Genomic DNA, 26072 nt, shown 5'->3' on the forward strand with positions numbered 1-26072 from the left:
CTGACAAACACTAAAATTAAGCATGTTCCCTCAGGTATGGAAGGCATGTTTTCTCTTAGGACACTACTTTTCTCTGACACATGGTTAATCCTGCATGTTAGCAGGTGCTCTTCTTACAGTTGTAAAGGTAAACATGACAGGTATAAACAAAAAGAAAAATGTGCATTTTTATGGATAAGCTAAACACTTATTTAGCATATATAAACACTAAATGCATCTACTTTCAACTAAATGACTCCATAAAAGCTAAACAGGGGTGCCTGACTATCAGTCCCCTAATGTACGTTTTCAGTTTTTAAAGAGGGTCGGCACTGCAGTCGTGTATACAGCTTCTCTTTACTACAGTTTATGCTTTGTACTAGTGCTTTTGTTTACTGTACATCTCATTTATTTTGGCAGCTTTTCTTAGGCTATAAATGCCGATGGGTGTGTGGCATGCTTCACGGTGCATTCTTGTGCCTTCACAAATATTTTTACAATGCTTGCAGCGGAAGTTTCAACATGCACAGAGTTGTATGTGGAATTCAGTTTTCAATTAACAATGTTTTTTTTTTTTTTTTAAAAGAAAAGAGGCAGACTCATCACTTCCTTTCCATTGTGTTCCTTTATTACCACGTTTCTGGAGATAACTTAATCAGGAAGCAAAAAATATACCAGACAATAAAGTACTAAAAATCTGAGATAGAAATAACACCCCCTCCCCCCAAAACAAGCAACCCAGCGACCCTTCGACCCTCCTCCTCCTTTTCCTGCTGCTGCCGTCCTCTGTGGGTTTATGTGGCGTATCGCTTTGTCCACTGTTTGGCTGTTCGGTCATGTTCTGCTCTGTTAGTCGTGTATTGGGTGGCGATGCTTCCCACCAGGGGATCGGCTGGGTGAACAGAAGAAACGGGAATAATCAGAATAAATTGGAATAAATTACTTTAGAAACATTTCGTCTGGAATGCATGTGCAGTACATTCAAATCTGTTCTTCCGATTTGCCATCTAAAACCTCCAAATGACAGTTTAAGTTATAAATTAACATTCCACCATGTTTGGAATTAAAATTCAGAGCTCCCGGAAGCGTCTTCATGGCAGGGTGAAAAGGTTCGATAGTCTCTTTAATACAGATTAAAAACTTCAAATAAAAAAAGCTCGTAGGCTGGTCGGCAACAATTTAAGACTTGGAAAACATTCATTTCGACACCACTTTTTCATGATCTCTGTGCATGAATGCTACAAAAACAAAAAACTGAAGCAAATTAAAAGGTTTCAATTGTTTAAGAAGTTTTTTGTTTTTTTTAATTATTGAACATTTGGATCTGAGCAGTTTCTCAGTGACACTGACTACTGTACAGTCCTCATGCTCTTATTTTGAAAGATTAGTCATTCTCATACAACTGCAATTTACTTTTTTGGAAAAAATAAAATGATAAAATTGATGGTTTACACAAACTTGAGTCACATGTTTCCATTTTATGAAATCATGTAAATGTTTAGGTGGACCGTCAGCTGGAATTCACATCACATTTCTAAAACTGCACCTCACTTTGAACTCTGCCTTCTTTCTTAATGCTGCATAAAAGCTAAATTACACCCTCTCTTTTACAACACGGCTGCTGTCTTGTCTTTCAGACAGGTTCTCCTCACTGGTGAATGAATCAGAGTAAAACTTTTATGCTAGCTGCCTGCAGCAGCATGCTGAGCACATAAAATCTGACCGCGTTTACAATGTGCAGCTTTGGGGTCATGAGATCAGAGTTCACAGCTGTGGAAGGTATGTGGTAAAAATACGGGGTCATCAATTCGAATGGTTGTCAAAGCAGCGGTGCGACGCGCACACCTGCAGTAAATGTGGAGCAGCAGGCTATTAAATTTGTATCAGTTTCCCACAGTGTGACAGTAACAGCGCATGTCAGTGACTGAGCAGGGTGAGGAAAAGAGGAAAACTTTGCAGCGCCTCATTTTTAGAATCCCTGACCTGAAGCAGCCAACTGGCAACAGTGCTGCTATTCACCAAAGACTCTTCAGTCTCACACTAAGTAAGATACCAATAAAACCAGTGTGACATGCATTAGAGAAGGGCCATTCATCTAATTTTTATTTTTATTTTAATCACTCCTTTGGCTTCCAATGACGATGAACTTTTTTTTTTTTTTTTTACTGCCTCAGGAGACCTGCACATTGGTGACGGGACAAGTGACAGAGAGCTGACAGCGGCGATCCTGACAATGCCACGATTAACAGGCTCAATCTGAAAAACTTTCACGGCTTTTACTTCTGTCCAGTGAGTCTGCCCTTTTTGGAGGTACAAAAACCCACTGCTGTAAAGAGAAATGATGCAGTTGATTTGATGATGCACTGGAAAGAGTGCGCGTTTCACAATTGTAAACCTGTAAAAAGATCATTAACGACTTGACATCTGAGGGTCTCTCACCTCTCTGCTTTTGGCAGCAATGAGGTTTGTCACATGACGTGATGCAGGCATTGCTCAAGAGTTGTCCGCCATATTGAATGTGACAGTTGGTGGCGAATTGCCATGGTTACCTTTAGTTTTTCAAGTTTGTCTGCAAATACTTGCTAATGATTAGCCGAGTGGTGGTAAAACCTGAAGTTTTACAAACTGGAAATGGAAAAAGTTCAGCTCTCAGCCAACATGTTTTCAAAAAGGGGCAACATTTTATCTTCCCTCCTCCTGTTTGTATCGCACTTCTCATTTTCATTACAGCTCAGCGGGACAGTGTTTTGAGGACCCGTCTGTCTGTAACGCAGCTTCTTCCATTACTCTACACCAGCGGTCCCCCAACCTTTTTTGTCCCATGGACCGGTTTAATGTCAGACAATATTTTCACGGACAGGCCTTTAAGGTGTCGCGGATAAATACAACAAAATAAAATGACAGGACCAAAATTACAAAAAAAAAAAAAAAAAAGTATTGTGTAAATGTGTAACTTTATTAGCAGCGTCCTCCTGAATTGCACTAACCACATCGAGAGTAACATCCTCCTCTCTGCCCCTTAATGCTCTCTGGTCGCTATGGTAATGCATAATTAATTCTTTCAAAATAAGACAAACAACTACAACACAGGAAAAGACCCAGGGAAACAGAGTTAACGATAAAAACCCTGAAAATCATAAATTTCACGACCGAGCCTCAACTCTCACAGCCCGGTACCGGTCTGTGGCCCAGGGGTTGGGGACCACTGCTGTACCTTACATGAAGACGCTACATATAGGAGTTATACTTTTACATTAAATCTACACCATAAACAATGAATAAAGTTTTTCAATAAAAAACACCAGCTGGCCCAAGCCTGGATGACCCAGTTTTCCCTTCACTGCGTTTGTTTTTCATGGGCACCAGATTACATTGAAATAAATCCATGTTTCTTAATGAGTAATTGTCAGATGTTACAGCTGTTACAAAAATACATCTTTGCTTTCTGAGTACTCAAATGATGCAGCTTTCATCAGCGTGCATGTCTTACCTGGGTTACAGTCAGTGAGCAGGGAGCAGATGGACAGCAGCACCTTGGAGATGGTGAGCGCGGGGCTCCAGTTGTCCTTCAGGATGTCCAGACAGATCACCCCCTGACTGTTGATGTTGCAGTGATAGATCCTGGTACGGAAAGTTACCTGCAGACACAAAGATCCTGCATGAAAAACACTTAAAAAAAAAAAAAGTCTGTACTGTGTTCTGCATTTCTCTTCAAACACTCCTGTATTGATCACTTTCACATGTGTTATTAAAAACAAAATTAAGCACTCACACAGCTCAAAATATGACAAAATATTTGTTCTGTGTAGAGAATTTCAGTCAGTGTTGGACTGCAATGAAACCTCTTCAGTAGACAAAAGCCCCCTAGTGGCTGAAAAGAAGTACGTCATCTTAACTGTCTTGGAAGGAAACCTCACTTTTCCTTATCAGTACAACAATCAGCCATAAACAGTGAGTCATTTACAGTAAATGTTCCGTGTCAAAACTGAATGCAAAATTATTGTGGAACAAGTGAAGTGTGGAAAACATTTGGAGGAAATTTGAGTCCTTTTCATCTCAGCGTACAATGTCTAATACTCATTTCCCCCCCCAAAGAGACGAAAACACTCAGTTTATGCGCTACTGTAGCGTGACTCAAGATTTCCAAGAATGATAATCGGTTTTTGTCTCAGTTGGTCATCTCTGGTATTTATCATGCTGTATCACTTCTCACAGACATTAAATATAATCTAAGACTAAAAAATAAATTACAGGAAACACACAGAGAACCCCACCAGGGTGATGGTGGGGTTCCCCCAAATCAATTTTACACCCACCTGAAGTGCCACAATCTAAACCCTTAATGTTGCTTTTTTTCATGATTACTTTTGTTCAGTAGCAAAACTGCAATAACTCAATGTGTGTAGCGTGGAGGAGTAGAAACCAGCACTTCTTTTCTATTATAATTCACTGGAAAGCTTTCACAGGTCATGTCACCACGATGAACAGGTGACTGCTCAGAACAGAACTTCTGAGATGTCTCATTTTGATCTACATTTGACACCAGGCTCATCATCTAACCATAAAGAAAGTAATTATTTGTGTACTTTGAGGGCCTGTAACTTCAGTTTTTTCATAGTATGAAAATAAAATATTGCATGATTTTGAAATTGTTATTTAAAAAAAAAAATCAAAAAAAAAATCTGGGAGTCTGAGGGTTCAGATAAAAGACGATGACCAATTTTTACTGAATGACTCGCATGGTCATAAAATTTTCTCCTCAAATAACTTACTTATGAAAACAGCCAGTATATGTGTTTTCTTTTTACATGAATTTATATTTCCATCATGAACTGAAGCAGCAAAAGCACGAAATTAAAATCTGATTGCGTCAAGTGTCCCTAACCACAAACCCCAAACAAAAACCACCTACACAGACATGAATAGTAAAACGCTGTGATTATCAGAAATGTGCTTACATTTAATCTTCAGTTTTGCTTTTGTTTAACAGAGCAGATTTCCTGTTGATATTTACATAACAAAATAAATTTTATTCAAACATAGAGACCAGATGTTTATTTTATTAAAACTAAATGTAATGAATGGGCCAATTAAGTATAAAGGGCTATGCTTTGGGTTTAAATTAGTCTATTTTTAGCATCATTTAATATTTTGTGGTGGTTTATTACTTAATTTGTAATCCCATCAGAACAGGTTGTTTCCCACTGCTGTTTGGGCTTTTTACCATGTATTTGTTTTGTTTCATTCCACTGGGAAACGGACTTGATGAAACTATACACATCCACTGGGATGAGAGTTTTCACTGTCACCGCTGTGACTCTGTATGTTTAAAAAAAATGCTGCTTAAATCATTCAAATAATCCTCTGGGGAAAAACAAATGAAACACTCGTCCAGTCATTTGTAAACTCTGTAAATGTGTGATGCTGATCCAGAGTAAGCAGCTGAAGCAGTTATATGATGGAAAAAGAAAACGCTTCCATTTAGGAAACAAAAGGGGCGACCATGGCTCAGGGGGTTGGGAAGCGTATCTGTAACCGGAAGGTCGCCGGTTCGATCCCCGGGCTCTCTGTCCTGGTCGTTGTGTCCTTGGGCAAGACACTTTACCCTACCGCCTACTGGTGTTGGCCAGAGGGGCCGATGGCGCGATATGGCAGCCTCGCTTCTGTCAGTCTGCCCCAGGGCAGCTGTGGCTACAACCGTAGCTGCCTCCACCAGTGAGTGAATGTGAGAGTGAATGAATAGTGGCATTGTAAAGCGCTTTGGGTGCCTTGAAAAGCGCTATATAAATCCAATTCATTATTATTAACATGAAATTGCAAACATTAGCATTAGCACAAAATAAAAAGAATAATGCATAAATGCTTGAATTGGAAAGTAGAAGCACCGATTTCCCAGAAATCTGGACTGAATCCACTTTTTTTTTTTTTTTTAAACTGTGTTTGGGATAATTAGGCTGTAATTTTAGAGGTTAAATGTGACCATCATGAGCTGCTTTGTTGTTACAAAAGCAAGAGGAGCAGGGTCTCAGTAAAAGCAATCTGGCAAACAAAAGGTTGTACAATGTGTTTGTTTTGTGTGTGGGAGTGGAGCTGGAGGCTTTTTTGTGCTATTTGAACATGTATTCTATAGCATATTTAATACAGTGTGCCTAGAGAGGGCGTGTTTTCTCTTAAGAGATCCATGTTTATAGTCACCGTCGCTAATAAAGAATAAAGCTAAGTTTTACTGAAGCTTGGAGCATCATTTTGTTTTAAAAATAAAATGATCTGGTGATTTTCACATTCACAGGACTGGTTGTCAGAAAATCGTGTGTACTACAGAGCTTCACAATGTTAAAACCTCTCAGCAACATGCAATGAAGCACAAAATCTACAGCTTAAAAAAAACAGACCAACAGATGATTAATACGGTACTCTTGTTTGAGTAATGACTGAAAACCACAGTGCTTATCTGTGTCAAGATTTTTTTTTTTTAAATGAGACAACATATTTTGTGTAAAGTCCTGTATCCTGGTATTATGAAACTGTACAGTGTCTCAGTGAGAGGTTAGCAAAGGTAACTAAAACTCGATGTGAAAAACATTTTAATTAGACAAAATAAAATTTTAAATTATACTATGTCCAATATATTTCTGAACATGCTCAGTTTTGCCTTGTAAAAACGAAAAACTAAAGTAAAACCACAGGAAAAAATAAAGTGAAAGAACCAAGCCCACACTGGAAGCAATCTGAAACTGAACTGAAAACATAAATAAACACCAACGTGTTTTTGGAACAGTGTGGGGATGGAGATTTAACTGGAAGTCAGTGTGAACAGTTTTTTCTTAATTGTTTGTTTCCCATTTTTCTGGAAATTATTTATGACAAAAAATCCCTTTGGGATATGTGTGTTTATTAAAAGGAGCACACTGTATATTTCTACTTTTCCTGCTGTTTGAAATAAAAATATTCTTGATAAGAAGCGAGCAAATGTGTAGCTAATAAAGCTCCATCTTGGTATCTGATAAAACTGATTCTTCATAAAGTAACACATCTGTTTTCTCAAGTTAACAGATGTACTGACTTGAGAAAACAGACGGGTTTTTTTTTTTTTTTTCCCCCCCAACCCTGCACTGTCAAACTTTACACCGTTATGCAGAGCTACTTTTATATCAGGTGACATCTGTTTGTTTTGCTTCATTTAATAACCCAACCTTCCAACTTTTGGGTTAAACATAGTACACCTTGTCTTTTAAATCAAATATAGTCCTTGAACTCGATTTGATGTTGTTATCTAAAACCCTGCAGCTGAAACAGTTTCAGTCTAAACACCTGCTGCCTGCTTCTGAGGTACAGTTAACAGACATGAGGTTCTAGTATTGTGTATCAGTACCTTGGGGGGTTTAAAGGGGTAGTCGGGTGTGAAGGCGATATCTAGGAAGAAGACGCCTCCCTCGTACACAGAGCCCGGCGGTCCCAGGATGGTCGACCTCCACTCATAGATATTGTCTCCTTTTGGACCAGCACTGCAATCAGAAGGATTAAATTCATTTAAACTGGATTTATGTTCTGGTGAAGCCACAAAAATATTCTGAAAACATCAAGGTACACTTAGTTTATTGCACCACCCACATAAGCCTAAAATACAATATTTATTTGCTGCTGTGCCATGAGTCACATTTTAAAGAATGAAAGTTCTAATCTTTGTCGGTCATCTCTGGTGTTTATCATACTACATCAATAATAACGAAGGAGGGGGAAAAAGCTTTGCCGATACAAATCTCATCTGCAAACAGACAACATCCACAGAGCAGACACACCGACGCAAATGAAGTCAGAAAGGGAGGAAAGAAACAAAGAAGAAAAAAAAAAAAGACACCCACACACAGACTGTAGATTACAAGCTGCACAGTGGATGTGCATCAGCGGCAGTGATCAAAGCAGTGTGTACTACAGTATGAAAGTCACATTCATTCACATACTGTGTGTATAAAACACAATGAATCACAATAAAATTCACGTTTACTGGCAGCACGCCGAAGAAGGCGTCAAAAAGGAGCTAAAGCTGATGATAAATGCCGCGTTTGTAATTCGACAGATGAATTCAGTGGGCTGTTAAAGGGAAATCCCACCCAAAGTAACGCCCCCCCCGTAAAAACGACATTTGACAACACCTCCTGTAACCTTAGCGATTAGTTCTAACATCTCAGTAAAGATCTGGTTTTAATAGCCATTAGAATAGTATCCGGATTTTTCTAAAGGTTGCTGCACAGGCAGCGACCTCCCTCGCTAATGTCTGATGCACAGCCAATCATTCTGTTCTATAAGCAGACCTGAAATATGACAGAAACCTCTCAGTTCAGAAAGAGCTTCAAGAGTCACTCCTAACCATTTTAAAAGCAAATTTTTTGTCTTACTAATGGTCATCTTACTTACAACTTTCCATCTGCTGCCCAGACAGAAGGAGAGAAAAAAAACTACATGCACATGAACCTGGAAAATAAATATTTAATTCGTCATTGTTGACGCTAATTTACATTGTCCAATTTGAAAAATGTGTAGCTGAAACACTCTGTTACAGAGAAGGAGAAAATGGGAAAGAGGAAAACAAAACTTTTTGTATTTTGGGGTGCAACGATACTCGTATCAATATTGAACCATTCGATACAGTGCTTTTGGTTTGGTACGCATATGTATCGAACAATACAAAATTTTTAATTTATTTTATCAACTTTTCTTCTGACGATGCTGTCTGTGTTGAGAGCTCAGTGGATCTGCGTTCGACTTATCTGCCTAGGCTGCACTGTCGAGCGCAGATCCACTGAGCGCAGCGCAAGCTAGCGAGACAGAAGCTAAGCTCGTTGCAACATGGCAAATTGAACCTCCCCCACCCTCATTCAGGCGTTTGGAACTATTTTGGTTTTCATGTGAAGTATGACCCTGAAGGTAAGCGCGTCATGGACAAATGTAAAACACTATGTCGGATGTGCCACGCAATGCTCAATTACATTGGTGGGAACTAGTGCGTTAGCGCAGTTAGCTTGTTAACGTGTTGACGCCGTCCAGCCGCACGCACGGGGCGATCCGCGGTAGCTCGTTAACGGAGATTTGCCGTGTTGTGGCATTAACGTAATTTCAACGAGATTAACGCTGACAGCACTAGTGGGAAGACAACGAATATGACTGCACATTTACTCCGACATCATCCTAGTGCAAAGACAAGTGGAAGCAGACAAAAACAACAAGCACACATGCTACAAACTTTACCCGAGTCATTTAGACAGCCGTTAGCACATGATTCTCATTATGGGGACCTGATATGTTTAATATGCTGCTGAGAATATAGCCCAGAAGAAGCGTATAGTATAGCTTTTATTTTGGAAAGAGCCATTTCTCTGTAATAAACTCTTTTCCAAAGATGAGTGATTTCTCGATCAGATAGTTTTTTATTACTTTGTTGTTTCAGCAACATTAAATTTAAAAACTGTACTTTTGAGTTCAAATATATATTTATAATTTTAATAAATGACAAATTAAAAAGGCATGAACATTTTTTTGTATCGAAAAAATATCGAACCGTGACACCAAAGTATCGAACACACATTCAGCAAATGTATCCGTTTGGCTGTTCTGTCTTGAAAACTGCAACTTCACGACTTCCCTACATGTGACACGTGTGGGAAACATCTGTAAATTCCATTAACAAACACTGGACAAAAAAAAGAGAAGCACTGTACTTGTAGCATATTTTCCTTCAAACATAGAGAGTCGAAGCTTTTTCCCTTGAGCATCATTCAGAAGATGCCAGAGTTGAAAGCAAATCCCCAGTGATGCATCTATGCCTCATGATCTGTAATCTGTATTGATTTTTCCTCAAAGCAGCCCAGCCTTTATCCCTCTGACATGTAGAACATGCGGCTGTGAACCCCTCAGGGTTCATTGCTATGAGCCATAATATCAGTATTGATTGAAAGCTCCTGTGGTGCAGCAGGGACGCTGGGTAGGGTTAGATATTGCGCTCTTCTGTTCGCTTTTAATCAAGGTTAGCACAGAGCTTCACTGCCAACGATAACATGGAATATCGATCCAGGGAGAACCATCTGGACTAATTATCTGGATGTTAAAAGATATAGCAGCAAATGTGATAGATGAAAGGCTCTGACTTTCAAGTGGATGAATTCTAATTATAAGACTCTTTCCACACTGCTAATCAGCTTAAAGTAGCACCCTTATGAGACATTAATGTTGCCGTCATATAGGATATGACTTACTTGAGCTATATTGGTCTAAGATAACTGGACTCCACCTACCTCTTTTATGGGTTAAAACAAGGTGGTGCATAGTTTGAAAACAGCAGGATGGCTATCATGTTTGCACTATAAAGTGTCTTCAAAAAGGACCTTTGAAACAGTCGCAGTACTGTTTAAACTAGAATGACCTTATAGGACAGGAAGTGACAGGGCCAGCTACTCTATCATGAGCTCTAAACTACATTAACCTTTTAAATGATTTTAAATATTCTGATTTTTTTAATGAGGTGGATTTGGCCTGAAAACATGATTTGTAGAATAAGATGTAAACCTGTCACCTGTAGCAGGCAGATAATACTGAATTATTGTTATTGACTCAGATTGTACAGGCCAAAAATCAATCAACCAACAATTCAGCAGGCTGCACCTTGCCTTAAGTCACCTGTTTCAAAAAAAAAAAAAAAAAAGACTTTTCTTCACTATGTAAAAGTCACGAGTTAAGACAACAGCTAGATTATCTTCATTTGATGATTCTGTGCCAGGATTGAAACAAACATACAGCTCTTATAATGCTTCCTGCCTTCACAACATAGACAACATCTGCAGTGGCTTCTAAACTTGTTAAACTACTGAACAACAATTAAAAGAGAAAACAAAAAACAAAAACAACACACCGTAGGGTGACTATTAGATAAACGTTGTGCTGTGTGCATCCCTGTAGCCAACAGTCTGATTTAGTAAACAGGCTGAAACTTTTCTAAACACATGGCACGTCGAGTAATGTGAACATGCCTGAAGGGGACCATTTTCGGCTGTTTGCCACATGTGAGAAAGGAGCATCTGTGGGAAATATCCTGACCTCATTCTCCTGTCTATAAAATGTCTGAAAACAGCTGGACATCTACAAAAGCGAGAATCAGGTAGAGGCAACAACATGAAAGTGGCCAGTTTCTGTCTGATGCCTGAAGGAGCCCGAGAAGCTGCTGTTTTCTGAAAAGTGGCAGCAGTAACAACTGAAGTCAAAGCAGAAACCGCCGTTTCTTTTAGGACTGTGGCTGTGAACTGACACCAATTCCTGTTTCTTTCATTTATCTGCAAACATCCAGACAGCGTTCATTTGTGTGATGGTCTGTAGCCTGAGGTTGTTTGTCTGATCTGCTGAGCCACAGTGGGACAGATTCCTCTCCCTCTCTCCCTCCTTTCAGAGAGAGGTCAAAGGTCAGACGCAGCTGCCGAACAGCCACCTGGAGTGTGGCGGGGCTCAGTGATTTGCCTGAGGACACTGCAGGCAAAGGCTAAACTCAAACATGTCAGTTTTAAGCACAGTCTTTCCGATCACAGTGGTGCATTGCTACTTTTAACATTTAAGGACTAAGTTATTAAATAATCACTACTTTTCCCCGAGAATCTGAAGTGGTATATTTAGTATACTGACTGTTAATGTAAAATACCGCAGAATAAAAAGATTAAAATTGGATTTGTGTGTGTGCAGTTTGTAAAGTGTCTAAAGTGAAGATTTCTAGTTAAAAGTATAAGAAAAAGAAAAAAAAAAGAGTCCTTATGTATCGTATATGTTTAGAAGTTTTTAGTTAGAAACTAGTATTTAGTAATTACAAACATTTGACATAATTACACTAATCATTACAAGCTCTCTGAAATGTTTGTGTTTAAATATGCAAATACGGAAATGCATGCAAGTATGCATTAAATAGAGATGTGTGAACACTGGGTAATGTTCAGATATCGCATCGTAAAGTGTTTAAAAAAATAAAAATAAATAAAAATAACTCTGGATATCCCATCTCTGCATAAATCTGACGTCGGTCATCAGTCAGAAAAAAACCATTTCACTTTTTTCAGGAATAAAATGCTCAATAAATCAAGTTGAAGGTGTTAAAAGAACACGCTTTTCAGCCAAAGCTCTGAGTGTATAGGCAGGAATACTACTGCTAAGCCTGGTGGACCTAAGAGCTGCTGAATAGAAGATTTCAGGATCAGAGCATGAGACAATTTGTGAAAACAGCCTTAAAATGTGCACATGATGGAATTCATTTTAACTGGACACTAGTATTCACTGCTTAAAAAAGTAATAAATATCAAACTTCACCAGTTGATTACTTACATAAAGACTTTTTTGCATTAGAGGCCCTAGTTCATTAAATATGCACTAATTTGTCTAACTTTGCATTTCCCCTATTGGTGCTCTAAGTCGGTGAATAAATACGTTTGGTTATGGAGACATACATGACATGCAGCAAAAACCCACATATCTACATTTCATAATATTCTAAGTAAATGATGAAAATGATGTTTCCCAACTAGCCCCAGCATCTTGACCTGACCTTACAAGCTGAGCTCTAAATAAACTCAGTGCAGCAACTTTGTGAATTCTGGAGAAATAACCCTGCAATGCTTTCTAAGAATGTACACAGGTGTTAAATATAAGGAATATCTTGGAAACAGCAGCCAATTATTAGTTTTAGATTAAAAAAAACAAACATATTTTATCTCCACAGCGGACAAATTCTGAAAAAATGTTAACCATTGTAATTATGATCTGGATTTGACCACAGTATTGCTCTGTATTGTATATTACAGCGGCTGGTATCCGAGGAAAAATACAGTGATGGGTTTTATTACCAGTGCAGCTAGGTAGATAATTGACATGTGGTACAGAGTGAAACCCACCTGCAGTTTGGTGGAGGGTCCAGTGTAATGTCAGCCAGCTCTTTTTGAATCCTGCACATCAAAGAAATAGTCAGTTACAGTAATAATTACTCCAGAAATCACAGAATTTACGACTCAGACCCTCTTATGAATATGAAATTTACATATTCACTTAGGGATTAATTAATGTAATTTCTGCTACAATTCCTTGTGTAAAAGAACAAGTGTTGGTGAAAGTGAGACTGAAAGTGCAAATATATAGATATAGACAGACACGCAGAGACAGACACACACACACGCACGCACGCACGCACGCACGCACACACACACACACACACACAGAAGAGAAAAGGGAAGTGCTAAAAGACAATCTTGTGGTGTGCTGAAACACATGTCTCTAATGGACTTCTTCTTATAAATTATGTTAAAATTTACCCCTAAAAATAAACCCACAGAATTTTTGTTAACACAGAAACCCCCCAACAATCAAATTCTTGAGATTAAAGAGAATTACGGGGATGTCCTTGAGATACTTCTGATTTATGGTTTAGGTTTTTTACCGTTTAGCGCTGGTGGAAAGCAGCTTGGAGTTCTTGCTCATGCTGGCTTTGCTCTCCCGTTTCTTCTTGCAGAAAGTGTCCTTCTGTCTGGTCTGGCTGGAGGAAGGCGGCGATGACGAAGAGCTGGTGCTGGCACGGGAGTCTTCATCCGACATACCGGTTTGGTTTGGAGAAGAGCCGGAACCTAAAAGGTGGAAAGCCAAAAAGATTCAGAGTCATTTCTAAATGGGGCTTTTGTTAATTTGACCTCCAAGCAGCCATTTAATAAGCCACTTCCATGTTGTGAATGTTTAGAAGCACAGCGGAGGGTTGAGGAAGAAAAATAGAGCTTTAAACCACCTTCATTTGCAGCTGAAGGTTTTTTATGTGAATGTATGGCAGACTTAACAAGAACTGGCTGAATTCTCCAAATACTGAAGCAGAGGAGACGCCAGAACATCCTTTATGAAAGAAAGAAGCTCATAACCAAGTCTGAACCGAGACTATACATAAAAGTATTACTAGTTCTGGTAAATAGACTGGTTCTTATAGAGCACTTTTCTACTCTACTGAAGCATTCAAAGCACTTTATACAACATGCCTCGTTCACCTATTCACACCAGCACTTTTTTCTATGCTTAAGTGCTTTCTATCTAACAGAATGTGAACTTGTGTTAATATCTTCTGACCTCTTCTACCCCCTGAGCTACAGCCTCCAACATTTTCTGTTTGAGCTTTTCTTCAACCTCAAAATGATCCAAAGCATATTTGATGTTTGATATTGTACCACAAAATCTCATTGCGGTCCAAAGAATTTGTTCATATTTAATTGACCAATACAACTTATAGAAAATAAAATTAGAAAAAAAGATCACCTAGATGGTGATAAAATATATATGTGTTTTATTTACTGAAGTATAAAAGTGTCTTAAACAGGGGTTTCCTGGCATTTTTTAAAGTCTGTTTCAATATACTCAAACTTAAAATTGTTTTTTAAATGATCAGAATTAACAGAGTCACCGAGCTCTGTCAAGCAAGTTAACGCAGACCCTTTGTCTTTATAAAGGTCAGAGTTGTCCTGGATCACTGATGGGAATTGGTTTCACTTCAGGGGCTATTTATGCATTTTAAAGTCCATCTCCTGGACATTGCAGTTTCGCCACAGAAGGTCGACTTCAGCAACATCCCGGGGGGGGGGGGGGGGGTGTAGGAAAGGTGATCAGCAAAACGAGGTGAAAGTGTTTATTTAACAGCAGCCCCGTGGAGTTTTTTTCACCAAATCCGAAGCGAAAACGAACCGTTCAGCTCCAGCTGCCCTCAGAGGGCGTAATTAAGCTGGTCTTCCGCCTCTGATCGACGGTGGCCTCAGAAGAGCACCAGCTGATCGGTTTTCGAGACGCGGCGATGCGAACGTTTCGCTGCGGCTGAAATCTTTCGATTTAAGCGAACTCGATTTCGCGAAAACGTCGCTTCGACTCGATTAACTGGATGCAGTTGAAGTAATTTAGGTTACGTAATAAGTCAACAAAGACAACACGTAAATGTGAGCAATATTTAGCGACTGTCTGTTCAGGTTGTGGGGGTACGCGTGTGGGAGAGGAGGTAGCGCAAACAAAGCCGTTCGCGAATGCTGATTTAACGTTAGCGTCACGGAAAACGTTAGCTAACGTTAGCAGACGAACAAGCTAGCTAGCTAGCGCCATGTACACTAAAACGAATAATTTCACAGCCAAGAAGCTCAGTGTGCCTGACGAGGGGTCAATGCTAAAAAATTCAGATGATTTTAAGTTTATCCCTGTGGTGACACCCTCCACCAAAGCTAATGCTACCGGCTAACGCCCCCCTTGTCCCCTCAGATCTCCCCACTCTTACCCCAACTTCAACTAGCAAAGACTCTGGCCTTCTGCAGTAATATATATTTAAATGTCGGGTTGTGTAGCACCACACATGGTTGCATCGTATTCTCGTATATCAAACTTGTCGTATGAAGGGTGTCAGTTTGAGAGTGAAACATTAAACGCGTTAGGTACTAGCCGGGAGCAACAGCTGCGCTCCAGCACATAGTCGGAGCCCGTTTTCCGTGCGACTAAGTGATAACCGCGACCTTCTCGTTCGTGTGCTCCTCTCTTTTTAAACCATCGACTTCGACTGAAAAAACACACGCAGAGACGCAGACAGTTCACATGAGTCTGATAAATAAATGCCATTAAGCCATTTTTTATTCGCTAATAAAACTTACCCACTCTATTGTGTCTGGACCTCCGCCACAGTAGAGGCTAGCTGGCTGGTGCTTGTCGCCCTCTGCGGAACGGAAGTAGCCTACCGCGGCTGCAGTGGGCTGAACTGCACCGGTCGTACTCTGGAAACAGTACAGGCCTGCAGCGAGTGCTTCACGCAGGTTACATAATATTAATAATAATTTAAAAAAAAGTTTATTTCGGGCGCTGCAGTCCAATTCAGTACACAAGAAGAAAGAGTAATGATTAGAAAACAAACAGGCAGTTGATTCTGTGTTTCTAGAAACAGGAGGAATATCTTAAAGTTGGCTCAGTTGCAGCTATCATTACTGCACCTTTAATTAATCAGCACATTCATTAAAGCATTTTAAGCTTGAGCAAAATCCCGAACGCAGCATTACACAGTCAGGGCCGTGCATATTTGGACAATGACACTGCTTTTGTCTTTTCTCCTGCACACCAGTAACTGTGCAGTGAAGTGCAGGCTTCCAGGTTGATTTGAAGGGGTTTAACGAAAGTATTGAAGTAAGTGTCTCATACATACCACCGCTTTAGAGGCTTAAAAGCAGTTGACCAAGAAGCCGTTTCATACATGGGCCTTTCCCTTATTATTCCATGAAAGATCTCAAAGACGTCTCTTAGGATATAAATATTAGACCCAACAGCTGAAGGAGGCTGAAGAAGAAAAAAAAGCAATAAAGCAATAAGAGCAAAAAAAATAAAAAATAGCAGTAGCCAAATCAACAATCTAGCACATTATGTGACCTGGAGGACCACAGAAGGCAGCTAAAGTGCATGGGCTAGATTTACCAAACAGTATGTGAGGTGATTATTACACACTGGTCACATTTGCAATACCTAAAGCAGATAATCTGAAAAGTGTGATGTTCTGTCTGCTGTATTCAGGAGGTCTTATTTAACAGATCTTTAGCTATGACTAAGCTGCTGCCTCATCGGCCACAGAAACTGACAAAAAACCCACTTAAACTGACCACATGTCTGTGGACTCATCCAATAATTACTCACAACGTGTTATTGCAGGACCACGAGTTGAAAGTATTGCAACCAAAATTGGCACGAAAGCACATTTTCACAGTTTTGAAAGGTTAATGGCGAATAGTTTGTATTTCTGTGTTAAAGGCGCATCAATTCTCTGCGCTTGTGCCTGCCATTATGTGCAAAAAACAAAACAAACAAACAAAAAATTCAGGCCCTTGTTATTTGGGCTGACCGTGGCTCAATTACTGATAAATTACATATTAATAGATTTGTAAGGGAAACGTGCCTTGCAGCTGTTAAATGACCCACGAAGTACATCATGATGCAGTTACCCGTGGAGGGTGCGCAGGTTTAAGAGGTTAATGGGGTAATTTAGTCAAACGGTGACTACTGTTGTGCTTTGACAGTGGAATACTATTTTCTTTAACCAATTTCAAGTGTTGTTTTCAAGGTTTTTGACTATCTGTTTAGGCACTTCAGTGAAGTTATAAAGTACATCGAGTGGAAAAATTTAGCCTAAAATGCTGTAATGGACTGAAATTGGAATACAATTCTCCTTTATTATCTTGGAAAAAAACATGTACTGTACGCGGGCAATAAGAACAGCATGGGGACCAAAGGTTAGATTGCGGTTTTAAAAGCAACACATCAACCTAATCCTGTAATCTAATGTGTGGTAAAAAAAAAATGCAGTTGTTTTAAGCACCAATTTAGTCTGAGATGGAGACTTTATCTCATTTGGCGAGCAGCCTTCTGGCCAGTCTTACAGTCTAATGGCCACATTATTACTTATGCAAAGCACCAGCCAATTGGAGCATTAATCAGGATAGCAAGCGAAATACCAAAATCTGTAAGAAACAAGGGATCAGTCAGCTCTTGTTCTGTTGAAAAGGCTTAAAAGCTTTTTGCTCTATGACTCATTTATGATTCAAACATGGCACACCGCCAAAATATATTGTGTGAAGTACTACAAAGTTTAGTTTGTGTTTTTTTTAATCCCCCTTCAGGTCCATTCTTTTGTTTTGAATATTTTAATAGTTCTGGACTCACTGTGGACCCCAGTTCACATACATAAAAAATCCTTTTTAAGGACTGGATATTTATTTTCTTGGAAAACATCATCAATTCTACCAATAAGCACAAGGGATGTACTGACCGTTTAATGGAGAGAAAAAAAAAGTACATTAACCTTTTTATTAGAACGGTATAAACCAGGGGTATCAAATATAAGGTCCCCAGGCCATAATGGCACACTGAAAGGTCCAATCGGGCCCACTGGAGGCCTTTTCAGAGTGCAGAAATTACAAAGGGCAACTTTTGGCTGTATTTCGCATCAGGAGAGCTTTTTTTTCTGAATGGGTCATTGCAGCTTTATAACTTTTCTACTCAGGTGGTTACGCCAAAGAGCCACCGTGATGCGTTTGTGTTTTAAAACAGTAATCTTCCTTTGAAATGACAGTACACGCCACCATTTGCTGGTCCCCCCAGCGGCTCCCTGGCAAGACGGTCCTATGTTGGTAATATGTTAAATAAATGTGAGCACAAGAGAGAGGAGACATCCTACAATGAGCTGAAACATTAAGTCATTTATTTCTGCATATACAACTTCCCCTCACGATTTCCTGTCGCCACCCCTCCCCCTCCCTGTACTGTTCTGTTTTTAGTGACCCCCCCCCTACATGGCCACCTCTATTCTTAAAAAATATATATCCAGAAAAAAAAAAAAAGACATTTTCAACTCGCACCATTTTCCAGGAATATTTTGTTATATTTTATGTTCTTTTTTTCCTGGCATGAAAGGAAGGAAACATAATGACATTTTGAACATTTCTGGTTCGTCTCTCCACCTTCATGCACTTTATTTTCTTTTGCTGAACAAGTGACAAACCTCATAATAAATCAAGTTAAAGATGAGCTCATGTTTATTATGGTTATTCAACCTTTGGTCTCCATATGAATATGTCCATGTGAATTCCTATGGTTAAATGATGGTGTAATAGTTTTGGTCGTCGTAAACAGGCTAAAAGCACAGGTAACTCAATAAAAGCAAACTTTATTTTTTAAAATAAATTCTAAAGTTGTTTTTAGTTCAGTTGACTAAATTAATTAATTAAGTCACGTCCTCTGGAGCTAAAAAAAGAAAAAGGAAAAAGAAGAAGCCAGTGTGCCAGAAAAACTGCAGTTCCATTAGTGGCCACTTGAGGCTGGTTCAAAAACAGCAGAAATAAATATTTTTACAGTCTGGACTAAAAGGGCTTGGGTCTCTATAGTTAACTTTCCCCTTGATCACACATCCGAGGGAGTGAGGGGGTAATTTATTTGTTTATGTTTTTATACTCATCCATCTGGATAACAGCAATATATTCAGAGTTATTGAACTAGTCTAATGGAAATATTTGATAAGTAACACAACCTGTTATGAGACAAAGACATTCTAAGATCTTTGTCTTTTTCAGTTTTGATGGGTCAAGAGCTCAGATTTTATTAGCCTACAAGCACCCCCCCAAAAAAACCAAAAAAAAACAAAACAAAGTCAGCACAGCAGGAGACAAAATTCTAATGGCTTCAATGACATAAAATGAAAACCAATCGGGGACTACATCCATCTTTTGTATACAGTCTCTGCAATATCTTCAAAAGGTTTGTCTTTCTGTCCACAAACTGAAGGCCCATTTTGAGTTTCTGAGGTGTAAGACTAGCTAACTTAAAAACTTCACATCACATTCATGTGGGTAATAAAATCTACCCCTCACCCAGTGTGTGCCAAGAAGTGCTGTAATGTTTATGACTGTAATGTTTCATAATCAGGCGTGTTCGCGTATGTGAAACATGCAACATCAGCAGTCAGGAGGGTGCGCGACTGAATGAACAAGTGTAAATATTTAAGGGTGAAGAGATTGCAGTTACACACAGAGAGCAGAGCGTTTTCTCACAAGCCAACCACAGTGTGTTTTATTGGGTGCTTCAGTAATACAAGTGCACAACAAACCACTCTGCAATTGCAGAGGTGGCGGGTAGCCAGTAAATATACAAGTCCTGCCTCTTTCACAGGCAGACCTATACTTTTGCGGTCTGCCTCAAAAGCCTTTGAAAAAATACATACAGTACAAACAAAATCAGAGAAAGTTAAAAAGCATGAAGTAGCCACTTTCCTGTTCCATGCAGATATCATACTGGTGACAACCAAAAAAATAAAAACGAGAAAAACAAAGTAAAAGCATACTCTGCATGTTTGTTCCAGGTGCCACTAAGAAAATGAGAATACATAATGTATAGCTGAAGGACAATGCTTATGATAATTATAATATTCTGTGTTTTTTTTTCTCCAATACAATACTTCCAACATTCAGATATTGGAAAATAAAAATCCCAATCTACTCTTTGTATAAAAAAGAAGCTTTCAAGTCAACAAGGAACAAAGGACTTTTTTTTGTTTTCTTTTGTTTGTTTTTTGTTTTTACACAGAAAAGGTAGATAAAAGAGGGAAGAAGAAGAAGAAGAGGAGAAAGAGGAGGAAGATGGAAGAGGAAGGGTGACAGGAGGGCAGATTTACCGCTGCACTTAGTGAGTGTGCTTTGACAGACTAAGGGGTGAGAGAGGTAGAGAGAGGTTCAGTGAGGGGTGAGGGAGGTGAAGGAGGGGGCGGGTCACGGCAGGGAGTCTATGTGGCGTATCTCTTCGTCCATTGTTTGGCTATTCTGTCATGCTCTGTTCTGTTGGTCAAGTACTGTGTGGCGATGCTTCCCACCAGAGGGTCGGCTGAAACAGAGAGAGAGAGATCAATAAATCTTTATTACAGACTCAAAAGTCCAGATGTAAAACAAACAACACGTCAAATAAAATAAGCAATGGAAATGCAGCATAACAGAAGAATGTAGATCATTATGGTTGAGCGCTCTGGTTGCCAAACAATATCAAACAGAGGCTCATTCAAGCAGTCACTGAAGGAAAACCTGTGGATCTTTATTTTGATGTAACTGATTAATCTTTCTTCATCACTGAACTTTGCCTGCTTTCATTAATTTTAGTGCACGGTTAAAGTTGTTGGATGTATTTAATGCTGACTAGCTGTGCTTTGTGTTACGGCCATTGGGAGTCCTAATGAATAAAGAAATAAACGAACTGTCCTAAAGAAATGGTTTCCAAAGTAACCGTTTTCCCCTAACTGGCCAAGAAAACCAAAAACAGCAATATTTATTCCAGCTCTTGAGATGAGTACACTCTGCTCTCCGGTTTAGACACATCCCTGCATGCTGGAGGGCTGCTGTCAGATGGCAGCAACGTTTACAAGGAAACTGCCTCAATCTTTAAATTTGGCAAACTAAACAAGCTGTTTATCTGCACACACCGACAGACTTTCTTTCTTTTTAATCCTGCGAGTTCTTAATCCTAATCCTATGTTTCGGAGAAAAGCAAAAAGTACTTGTTGGTTAAAAATGTAAATGGGTTTTGACGTGTGTCTTTGGCTTCAGAGAACAAAAGCAACATTATCTGATAGCTCACAGTCAGGGTCCTCACTGATGATGGTTTAGACCTCAGAACCTTAAGTTAGATGCTTTGTAAAAGAAACCTGCTGTGGATGGGAGCAGCTGAAAAGATGTTTTTCCTTTAGCTTTTAAGCTTCTTGATAAGGTGGACTGATAAGATCTTCAGTGGCTTTTTGCCTGCAAAGTTTTGATTGCTTCACTGCTGCTGTTATAAATCTGTTTGTTGAGAAGACTTAAGGCTGCCTGGGCTGGACCTTAATAACTCTGATTCATGAACAAGTTCATGAACAGGTTTCCTGTTTTACACTTTGCACATGTCTATTTTTAGCCGCAAACGTCTTCCTGCTGTGCTTAGAATCATTGCCATCGTTGTTACGCTCTGCTACTGTGTGTAACATCACCACAGCCCTATAAACCATTTATCCTGGTGCTCTGTAGGTGTCACCATAAAGAACAAAAAGAACAGAACACAGCCCAACACTGGTACGGTCAAGAAAGCAGTCACACAGATTTTAAAGTTGTTTTTCCCAGAGTGATTCGTCTTTTGAAGATGCTGAAGCGGAGACTCTCTGAGCTTCTGTACGAGAGCAGTGAAACTGCAGTAAAGACCAAGCTGCCCGTACAAAGCAAGGCGTGCACCTGCACTTTGGCTAGTGCTGCCATTCACCAGGGCAACAAAGGCAAGTATAAACTAGGAGTAAGAACAGTCTCTTATTTTGGTAACCGTAAACACTTCCTGTATTTGAAAACAGGATACACTTGAAAAAATATTGATGTCTAAACCTCTGACTTTCGGTACTTTAATTACATTTAGACTTTCCTTGTAATTTTGTTACACAAGTAAAATGTTAAAGTTAATGGAATTAGGTCAAATAAAATTTACTAGACTCATATAGATTGAGTTTATACCAAGCATATTTTCCTTAATGAATAATAAAAAGCTTAAAAAAAAAAAATCAATTTGATTTTATTAAAAACTACTGCTGAAGAGGGCCAATAATTATTTTTCTGAGTGTATTAACAGCAAACTAAAATCTCTGTTGTTCACATTCACTTTAGCCTGTGAACTCAAGCTGCTGCTGGAAAAAAAAAGTCACTGGACCAGCAGCTGGCCAAACCTCACCCGAATAACTTTTTTGCAGTATAGCTATGAGGAAGACTCTTTAATAGGGTCTCATCATACACTATACACCCAACAATGACTCAATTTCAAAGCATTAAGCTTAAAATTAGTGTAAATAACGTTAACATTTGATAACCTTACATTTTTCTACATAAAGTCCTGAGTTTCTGCTACTTCCTGTCTCACCTCTTCAAGTGTAGCTGCTTAATGGTTGCAGACACTGTGCAAACATAACATCTTGCTCTGAAGCCACAAAGCTAATAACAGCCCAGTGTTTTTTTTGGTTTGCTTTTTAACATGACATTGTGTTTTTTCTTATAAGACTGTGGGTCAGTTGTTCTTTCCTGGTGCGAAATGTGGTTTTGGTATTTACAACTTTAAGCTTCTAATTGTGCCAAATATCTGTCAGCATCTGACGGCCTTGGGGAAACAATGAGGGCTTGAATTGGCTGTGGTTTCCTTAATACACAGGAATAGTTAGCATTCTGGAAACATAAGACCACATTTCACATCAGAGTTAAGTAAAAACAAACACTGCATTCAAAGGACAGAAAGAAGGAAATGAAGACAGAACAGTTACCTACATTAAAAAGTCTCTGGCCATAACAAACAGCATTAAACAGATACCTGGGTTACAGTCAGTGAGCAGGGAGCAGATGGACAGCAACACCTTGGAGATGGTGAGGGCGGGGCTCCAGTTGTCCTTCAGGATGTCCAGGCAGATCACCCCCTGACTGTTGATGTTGCAGTGATAGATCCTGGTACGGAAAGTTACCTGCAGACACAAAGACAAATGCACTTTAGAGAAGAAGGGCTTTAAAAAAGAAAATAAGAGAAATATTTGAGATTTTCCCATCAGTGTTGTTTATGTTTTTATTTGGTGATCTCTGCATTAAACAAAACATGAGATCCCTTTTTCCCTTTGCCTTGTGGACATCATACCAGGTGAATCCAGAGCTGATTGTCAAGGAAGAGCTGTTGATTTACTGGCTGCTCTATGTAACCACCCTCAAATATCACTGTGAGCTCTGGGGAGAAAAGAATAAGACTCCGGGTACAAGGGGTGGAAATGAGCTACCTATGAAAGAGCTCCCCTTAGAGACAGGACGAGGAGCTCGGTCATGCAAGAGGGACTCTGAGTAGAGCCGCTACTCCTCCAAAAGGATCCAATTAAAATGGTTCCAGCTTCTGATCAGGATGCTTCCTGGATGCCAGCTTGGTGAGATGCTTTGTGCAACACCAACTGGGAGGAGACCCTGGGGCAGAACCAGGACCTTGGCTTCCCTGGGAACACCTCTGTCTCTTCTCCAGAGAAACTAAAAGCAGTGGCATTGGGAAGGCATCTCTGCCTACACAATTAAGATTAAGGCACTGACCTCCCAGCCCATTGTTCCTTCACTGGGCTGGTTTCAGTCATTATGCAAATGTACTGTTTATAAGGTTGGGGAAACCTGCAGTCAGCTGAGACTGAAGAAGTCACTTGGCTGAGTGACGAAACGTTTCTCCCACAAAACGCTACGTCCAGATGAGTAGAATCAACTTTTGGAGATTTACTTACCTGGATGATTGAGCATGCATCAAGACATCTCTGCCTACACTGTTAACCTCCCACCCCCCGGCACCTGGATCCAGATAAGTGGAAGTCCGTTTTAATTCCATAAACACTAACACTCAACCAACACTGAAAGCCACCACCCAGCAGAAGACGAGTAAAAAGGGCAACAAATGATTAAGCCTGTAAAACCAGCATGTTAGCTGTAAGTGGGATAAAATAAAAGATCTTAAAAAAAGAATATGTTACCATGTAGTCTGATACTTTCAGTGATAATAACAGGTGAGACAGAGGAGGGCAGCTTAAAAGCTTTTCTCCGTTACTCACATTAACACCGATGTATCAGCATCAGGCCTAGTATAATGGGTCTGCCTGATCGCTTCACTGAGGGCCATTCTGCACCATTTGTCACAGTTTCTGGATCAATACTGAGCCATAAATACACAGTTAATCTAAAACAGCTGTTTTTTATTATTGTGAACATGATTATTTTTGGTTTTATCCTCTGGAATTTTTCACATTTTTATATTTTTGCTGAAACTGGCTGGCCAACAGAGGGCAGCATGGTGTAAAAACAACCGAGCACATTGAGAGTTGATCAGCTTACCTGTCTCAGCAAACAGGCTCCTGCAACCACAGACTGCATAACACGCCCTCTCAGCTAACAGCCTCCAAACACAGAGCTGTCTATGTCTGCCGTCTCGCTCAGATTCGAGCTTGACATCTGTATGGTCCGGACACTTGACACCTCTGCTTCTCCAATCATGAACATCTGGCCCTCCTGACCCTGACCCTCCAGAGGAAACATCTAATGAGCGCTGGCACCCCCCCCCCCCCCCCCCCCCCCCAACCTATCCCCTCCTTTGGGGCCAGCGCTGAAAATCACACACAAGGCAGGACGTTATAAATAACCAACCCCTCCCACCCCCACTGCCTCTGCGGACACAGCGCTCCTCTTTCCTGGCTCAGAAACACAAACACATCCACCTGGTGAACTTGTTAGGTTGACTTTTTTTATTTTCTTGTAAAGCCTCAGATGTGAAAGTGTTTCTGCAGTGAGGAGTGTACGGTGGCTAAAGGACGAAGACGTGTGTGTGTGTGTGTGTGTGTGTGTGTGTGTGTGTGTGTGTGTGTGTGTGTGTGTGTGTGTGTGTGTGGGGGGGGGGCTGGCTGTAGATCACAGTGTGTTGGAGGGGTTGGCGGTATTGAAGGGGGCGGAAACACTCGAGCTCCCTCTGGCTACAGAAAGCTGGGTTTGTTTGAGTCTGCTGTCAAACACAGAGTTGGTGGTTACATGGCACAAAGAGCGAGGAAGAGGGAGAGAAGAGGGTGAGGGAGCACGGGGAGGGGTGCACGTAACTAACATGGAGAGTGTGTGTGGGGGTGGGGGGGAATGAAGGCCAAGTGAAAGTATAATCGGGAGCACTACAGACTAAAGGAGATCGTCCCCAACAGTCTGCATGTTCAGTAAATGCCGTCAACTTGACATCACTAAAAGTACTCTGCAGACAACGCCACATATTACAAGAATGGGAGTCCTTTATACAGTGAAAACAGGACGGGTCAAATATTCAACTCAACTGCAGCACTTATTCCTCAAACAACATGTTTGATGTTGAACACCAAAGGAAGTCAAATAGAGCAGAAGTTAAGCTCTTACTGGAGAATCAACCAGCGAAAACAAAACAAAGGAAACTTACTTTTCAGATTTGAAAATGGGATGTGGGTGTCTACATTTGGGAATTGCAGGTTCAGATGTTGGTCTTTACCTTACTGCTGTGAAAATATCACACGAATGCGCTTTTATTATGAAAGGAAATATGTGGTCATGCTTTGTGCACTGCTGCAGGCTAATCATTGGTTTCCAGATTAAGAAATGAGCCAGATATATCCTCCACACCCCCACAGTCCGTCCAGAGTCTGTGCAGTGTGTAGTTAATATTTGGCCCGCTGCTAAAAAATCCAAACGACTAAACAATTGCGTCTTCTGACTGCTGACCTTGGGGGGTTTGAAAGGGTAGTCTGGTGTGAAGGCGATGTCCAGGAAGAAGACCCCTCCCTCGTACACTGAGCCCGGTGGCCCCAGGATGGTCGACCTCCACTCGTAGATGTTGTCTCCTTTGGGGCCGGCGCTGGAAAATTGAAACAAAAGATTGGTTAATATGTTAATCAGCACGGAGCATTGAAATCGACATCCTGGTGTTCATACTGCCAGCGGGCTGATAGAGATTTGGGGCGGCAGCTGAGGCGGTGAAATGCC

General features: G+C 40.2%; 2 protein-coding genes across 3 annotated transcripts in view; both read right to left on the reverse strand.

Moving 5' to 3' along the window:
• Positions 1–592: 592 nt before the first annotated feature.
• LOC146623457 (ubiquitin-conjugating enzyme E2 E1) lies at positions 593–15728 on the reverse strand. 2 transcript variants are annotated; one of them, XM_085365902.1, is made up of 6 exons: positions 15658–15728; positions 13436–13619; positions 12897–12947; positions 7352–7484; positions 3470–3617; positions 593–871 (listed from the first exon to the last, which is right to left on the reverse strand). In XM_085365902.1, the coding sequence occupies exons 2-6, from the start codon at positions 13588–13590 to the stop codon at positions 774–776; spliced, it is 585 nt and encodes a 194-aa protein (XP_085222028.1). In that variant the 5' UTR covers positions 13591–13619; positions 15658–15728; the 3' UTR covers positions 593–773. The 2 variants fall into 2 exon arrangements, with proteins under 2 accessions (XP_085222028.1, XP_085222027.1); XM_085365901.1 differs by having other exon boundaries at positions 15654–15728.
• Positions 15729–20106: 4378 nt separating this feature from the next.
• ube2e2 (ubiquitin-conjugating enzyme E2E 2) overlaps positions 20107–26072 on the reverse strand; it is a 39574-nt gene continuing 33608 nt past the window's right edge. Inside the window, exons 4-6 of the mRNA XM_085365903.1 lie at positions 25812–25944; positions 22888–23035; positions 20107–20409 (exon numbers count right to left, since the gene is read on the reverse strand). Of these exons, the coding sequence (XP_085222029.1) occupies positions 20312–20409; positions 22888–23035; positions 25812–25944 (379 nt within the window). The 3' untranslated portion in view covers positions 20107–20311. The remainder of the gene's footprint in view (positions 20410–22887; positions 23036–25811; positions 25945–26072) is intronic.

This window comes from Diplotaxodon limnothrissa, linkage group LG11, assembly GCF_057381915.1.
Source record: "Diplotaxodon limnothrissa isolate DT_005_m linkage group LG11, D_limnothrissa_male_GT1.1, whole genome shotgun sequence".
Taxonomy (NCBI): Eukaryota; Metazoa; Chordata; class Actinopteri; order Cichliformes; family Cichlidae; genus Diplotaxodon; species Diplotaxodon limnothrissa.

Coding starts and splice junctions, on each gene's coding strand:
- LOC146623457 (XM_085365902.1), bottom strand. CDS start 13,590: ATGTCGGATGAAGACTCCCGTGCCAGCACCAGCTCTTCGTCATCGCCG. Junction 12,948..13,435: donor CTTTCCACCAGCGCTAAACG/GTAAAAAACCTA, acceptor TTTGATGTGCAG/GATTCAAAAAGAGCTGGCTG. Junction 7,485..12,896: donor GACCCTCCACCAAACTGCAG/GTGGGTTTCACT, acceptor TTCTGATTGCAG/TGCTGGTCCAAAAGGAGACA.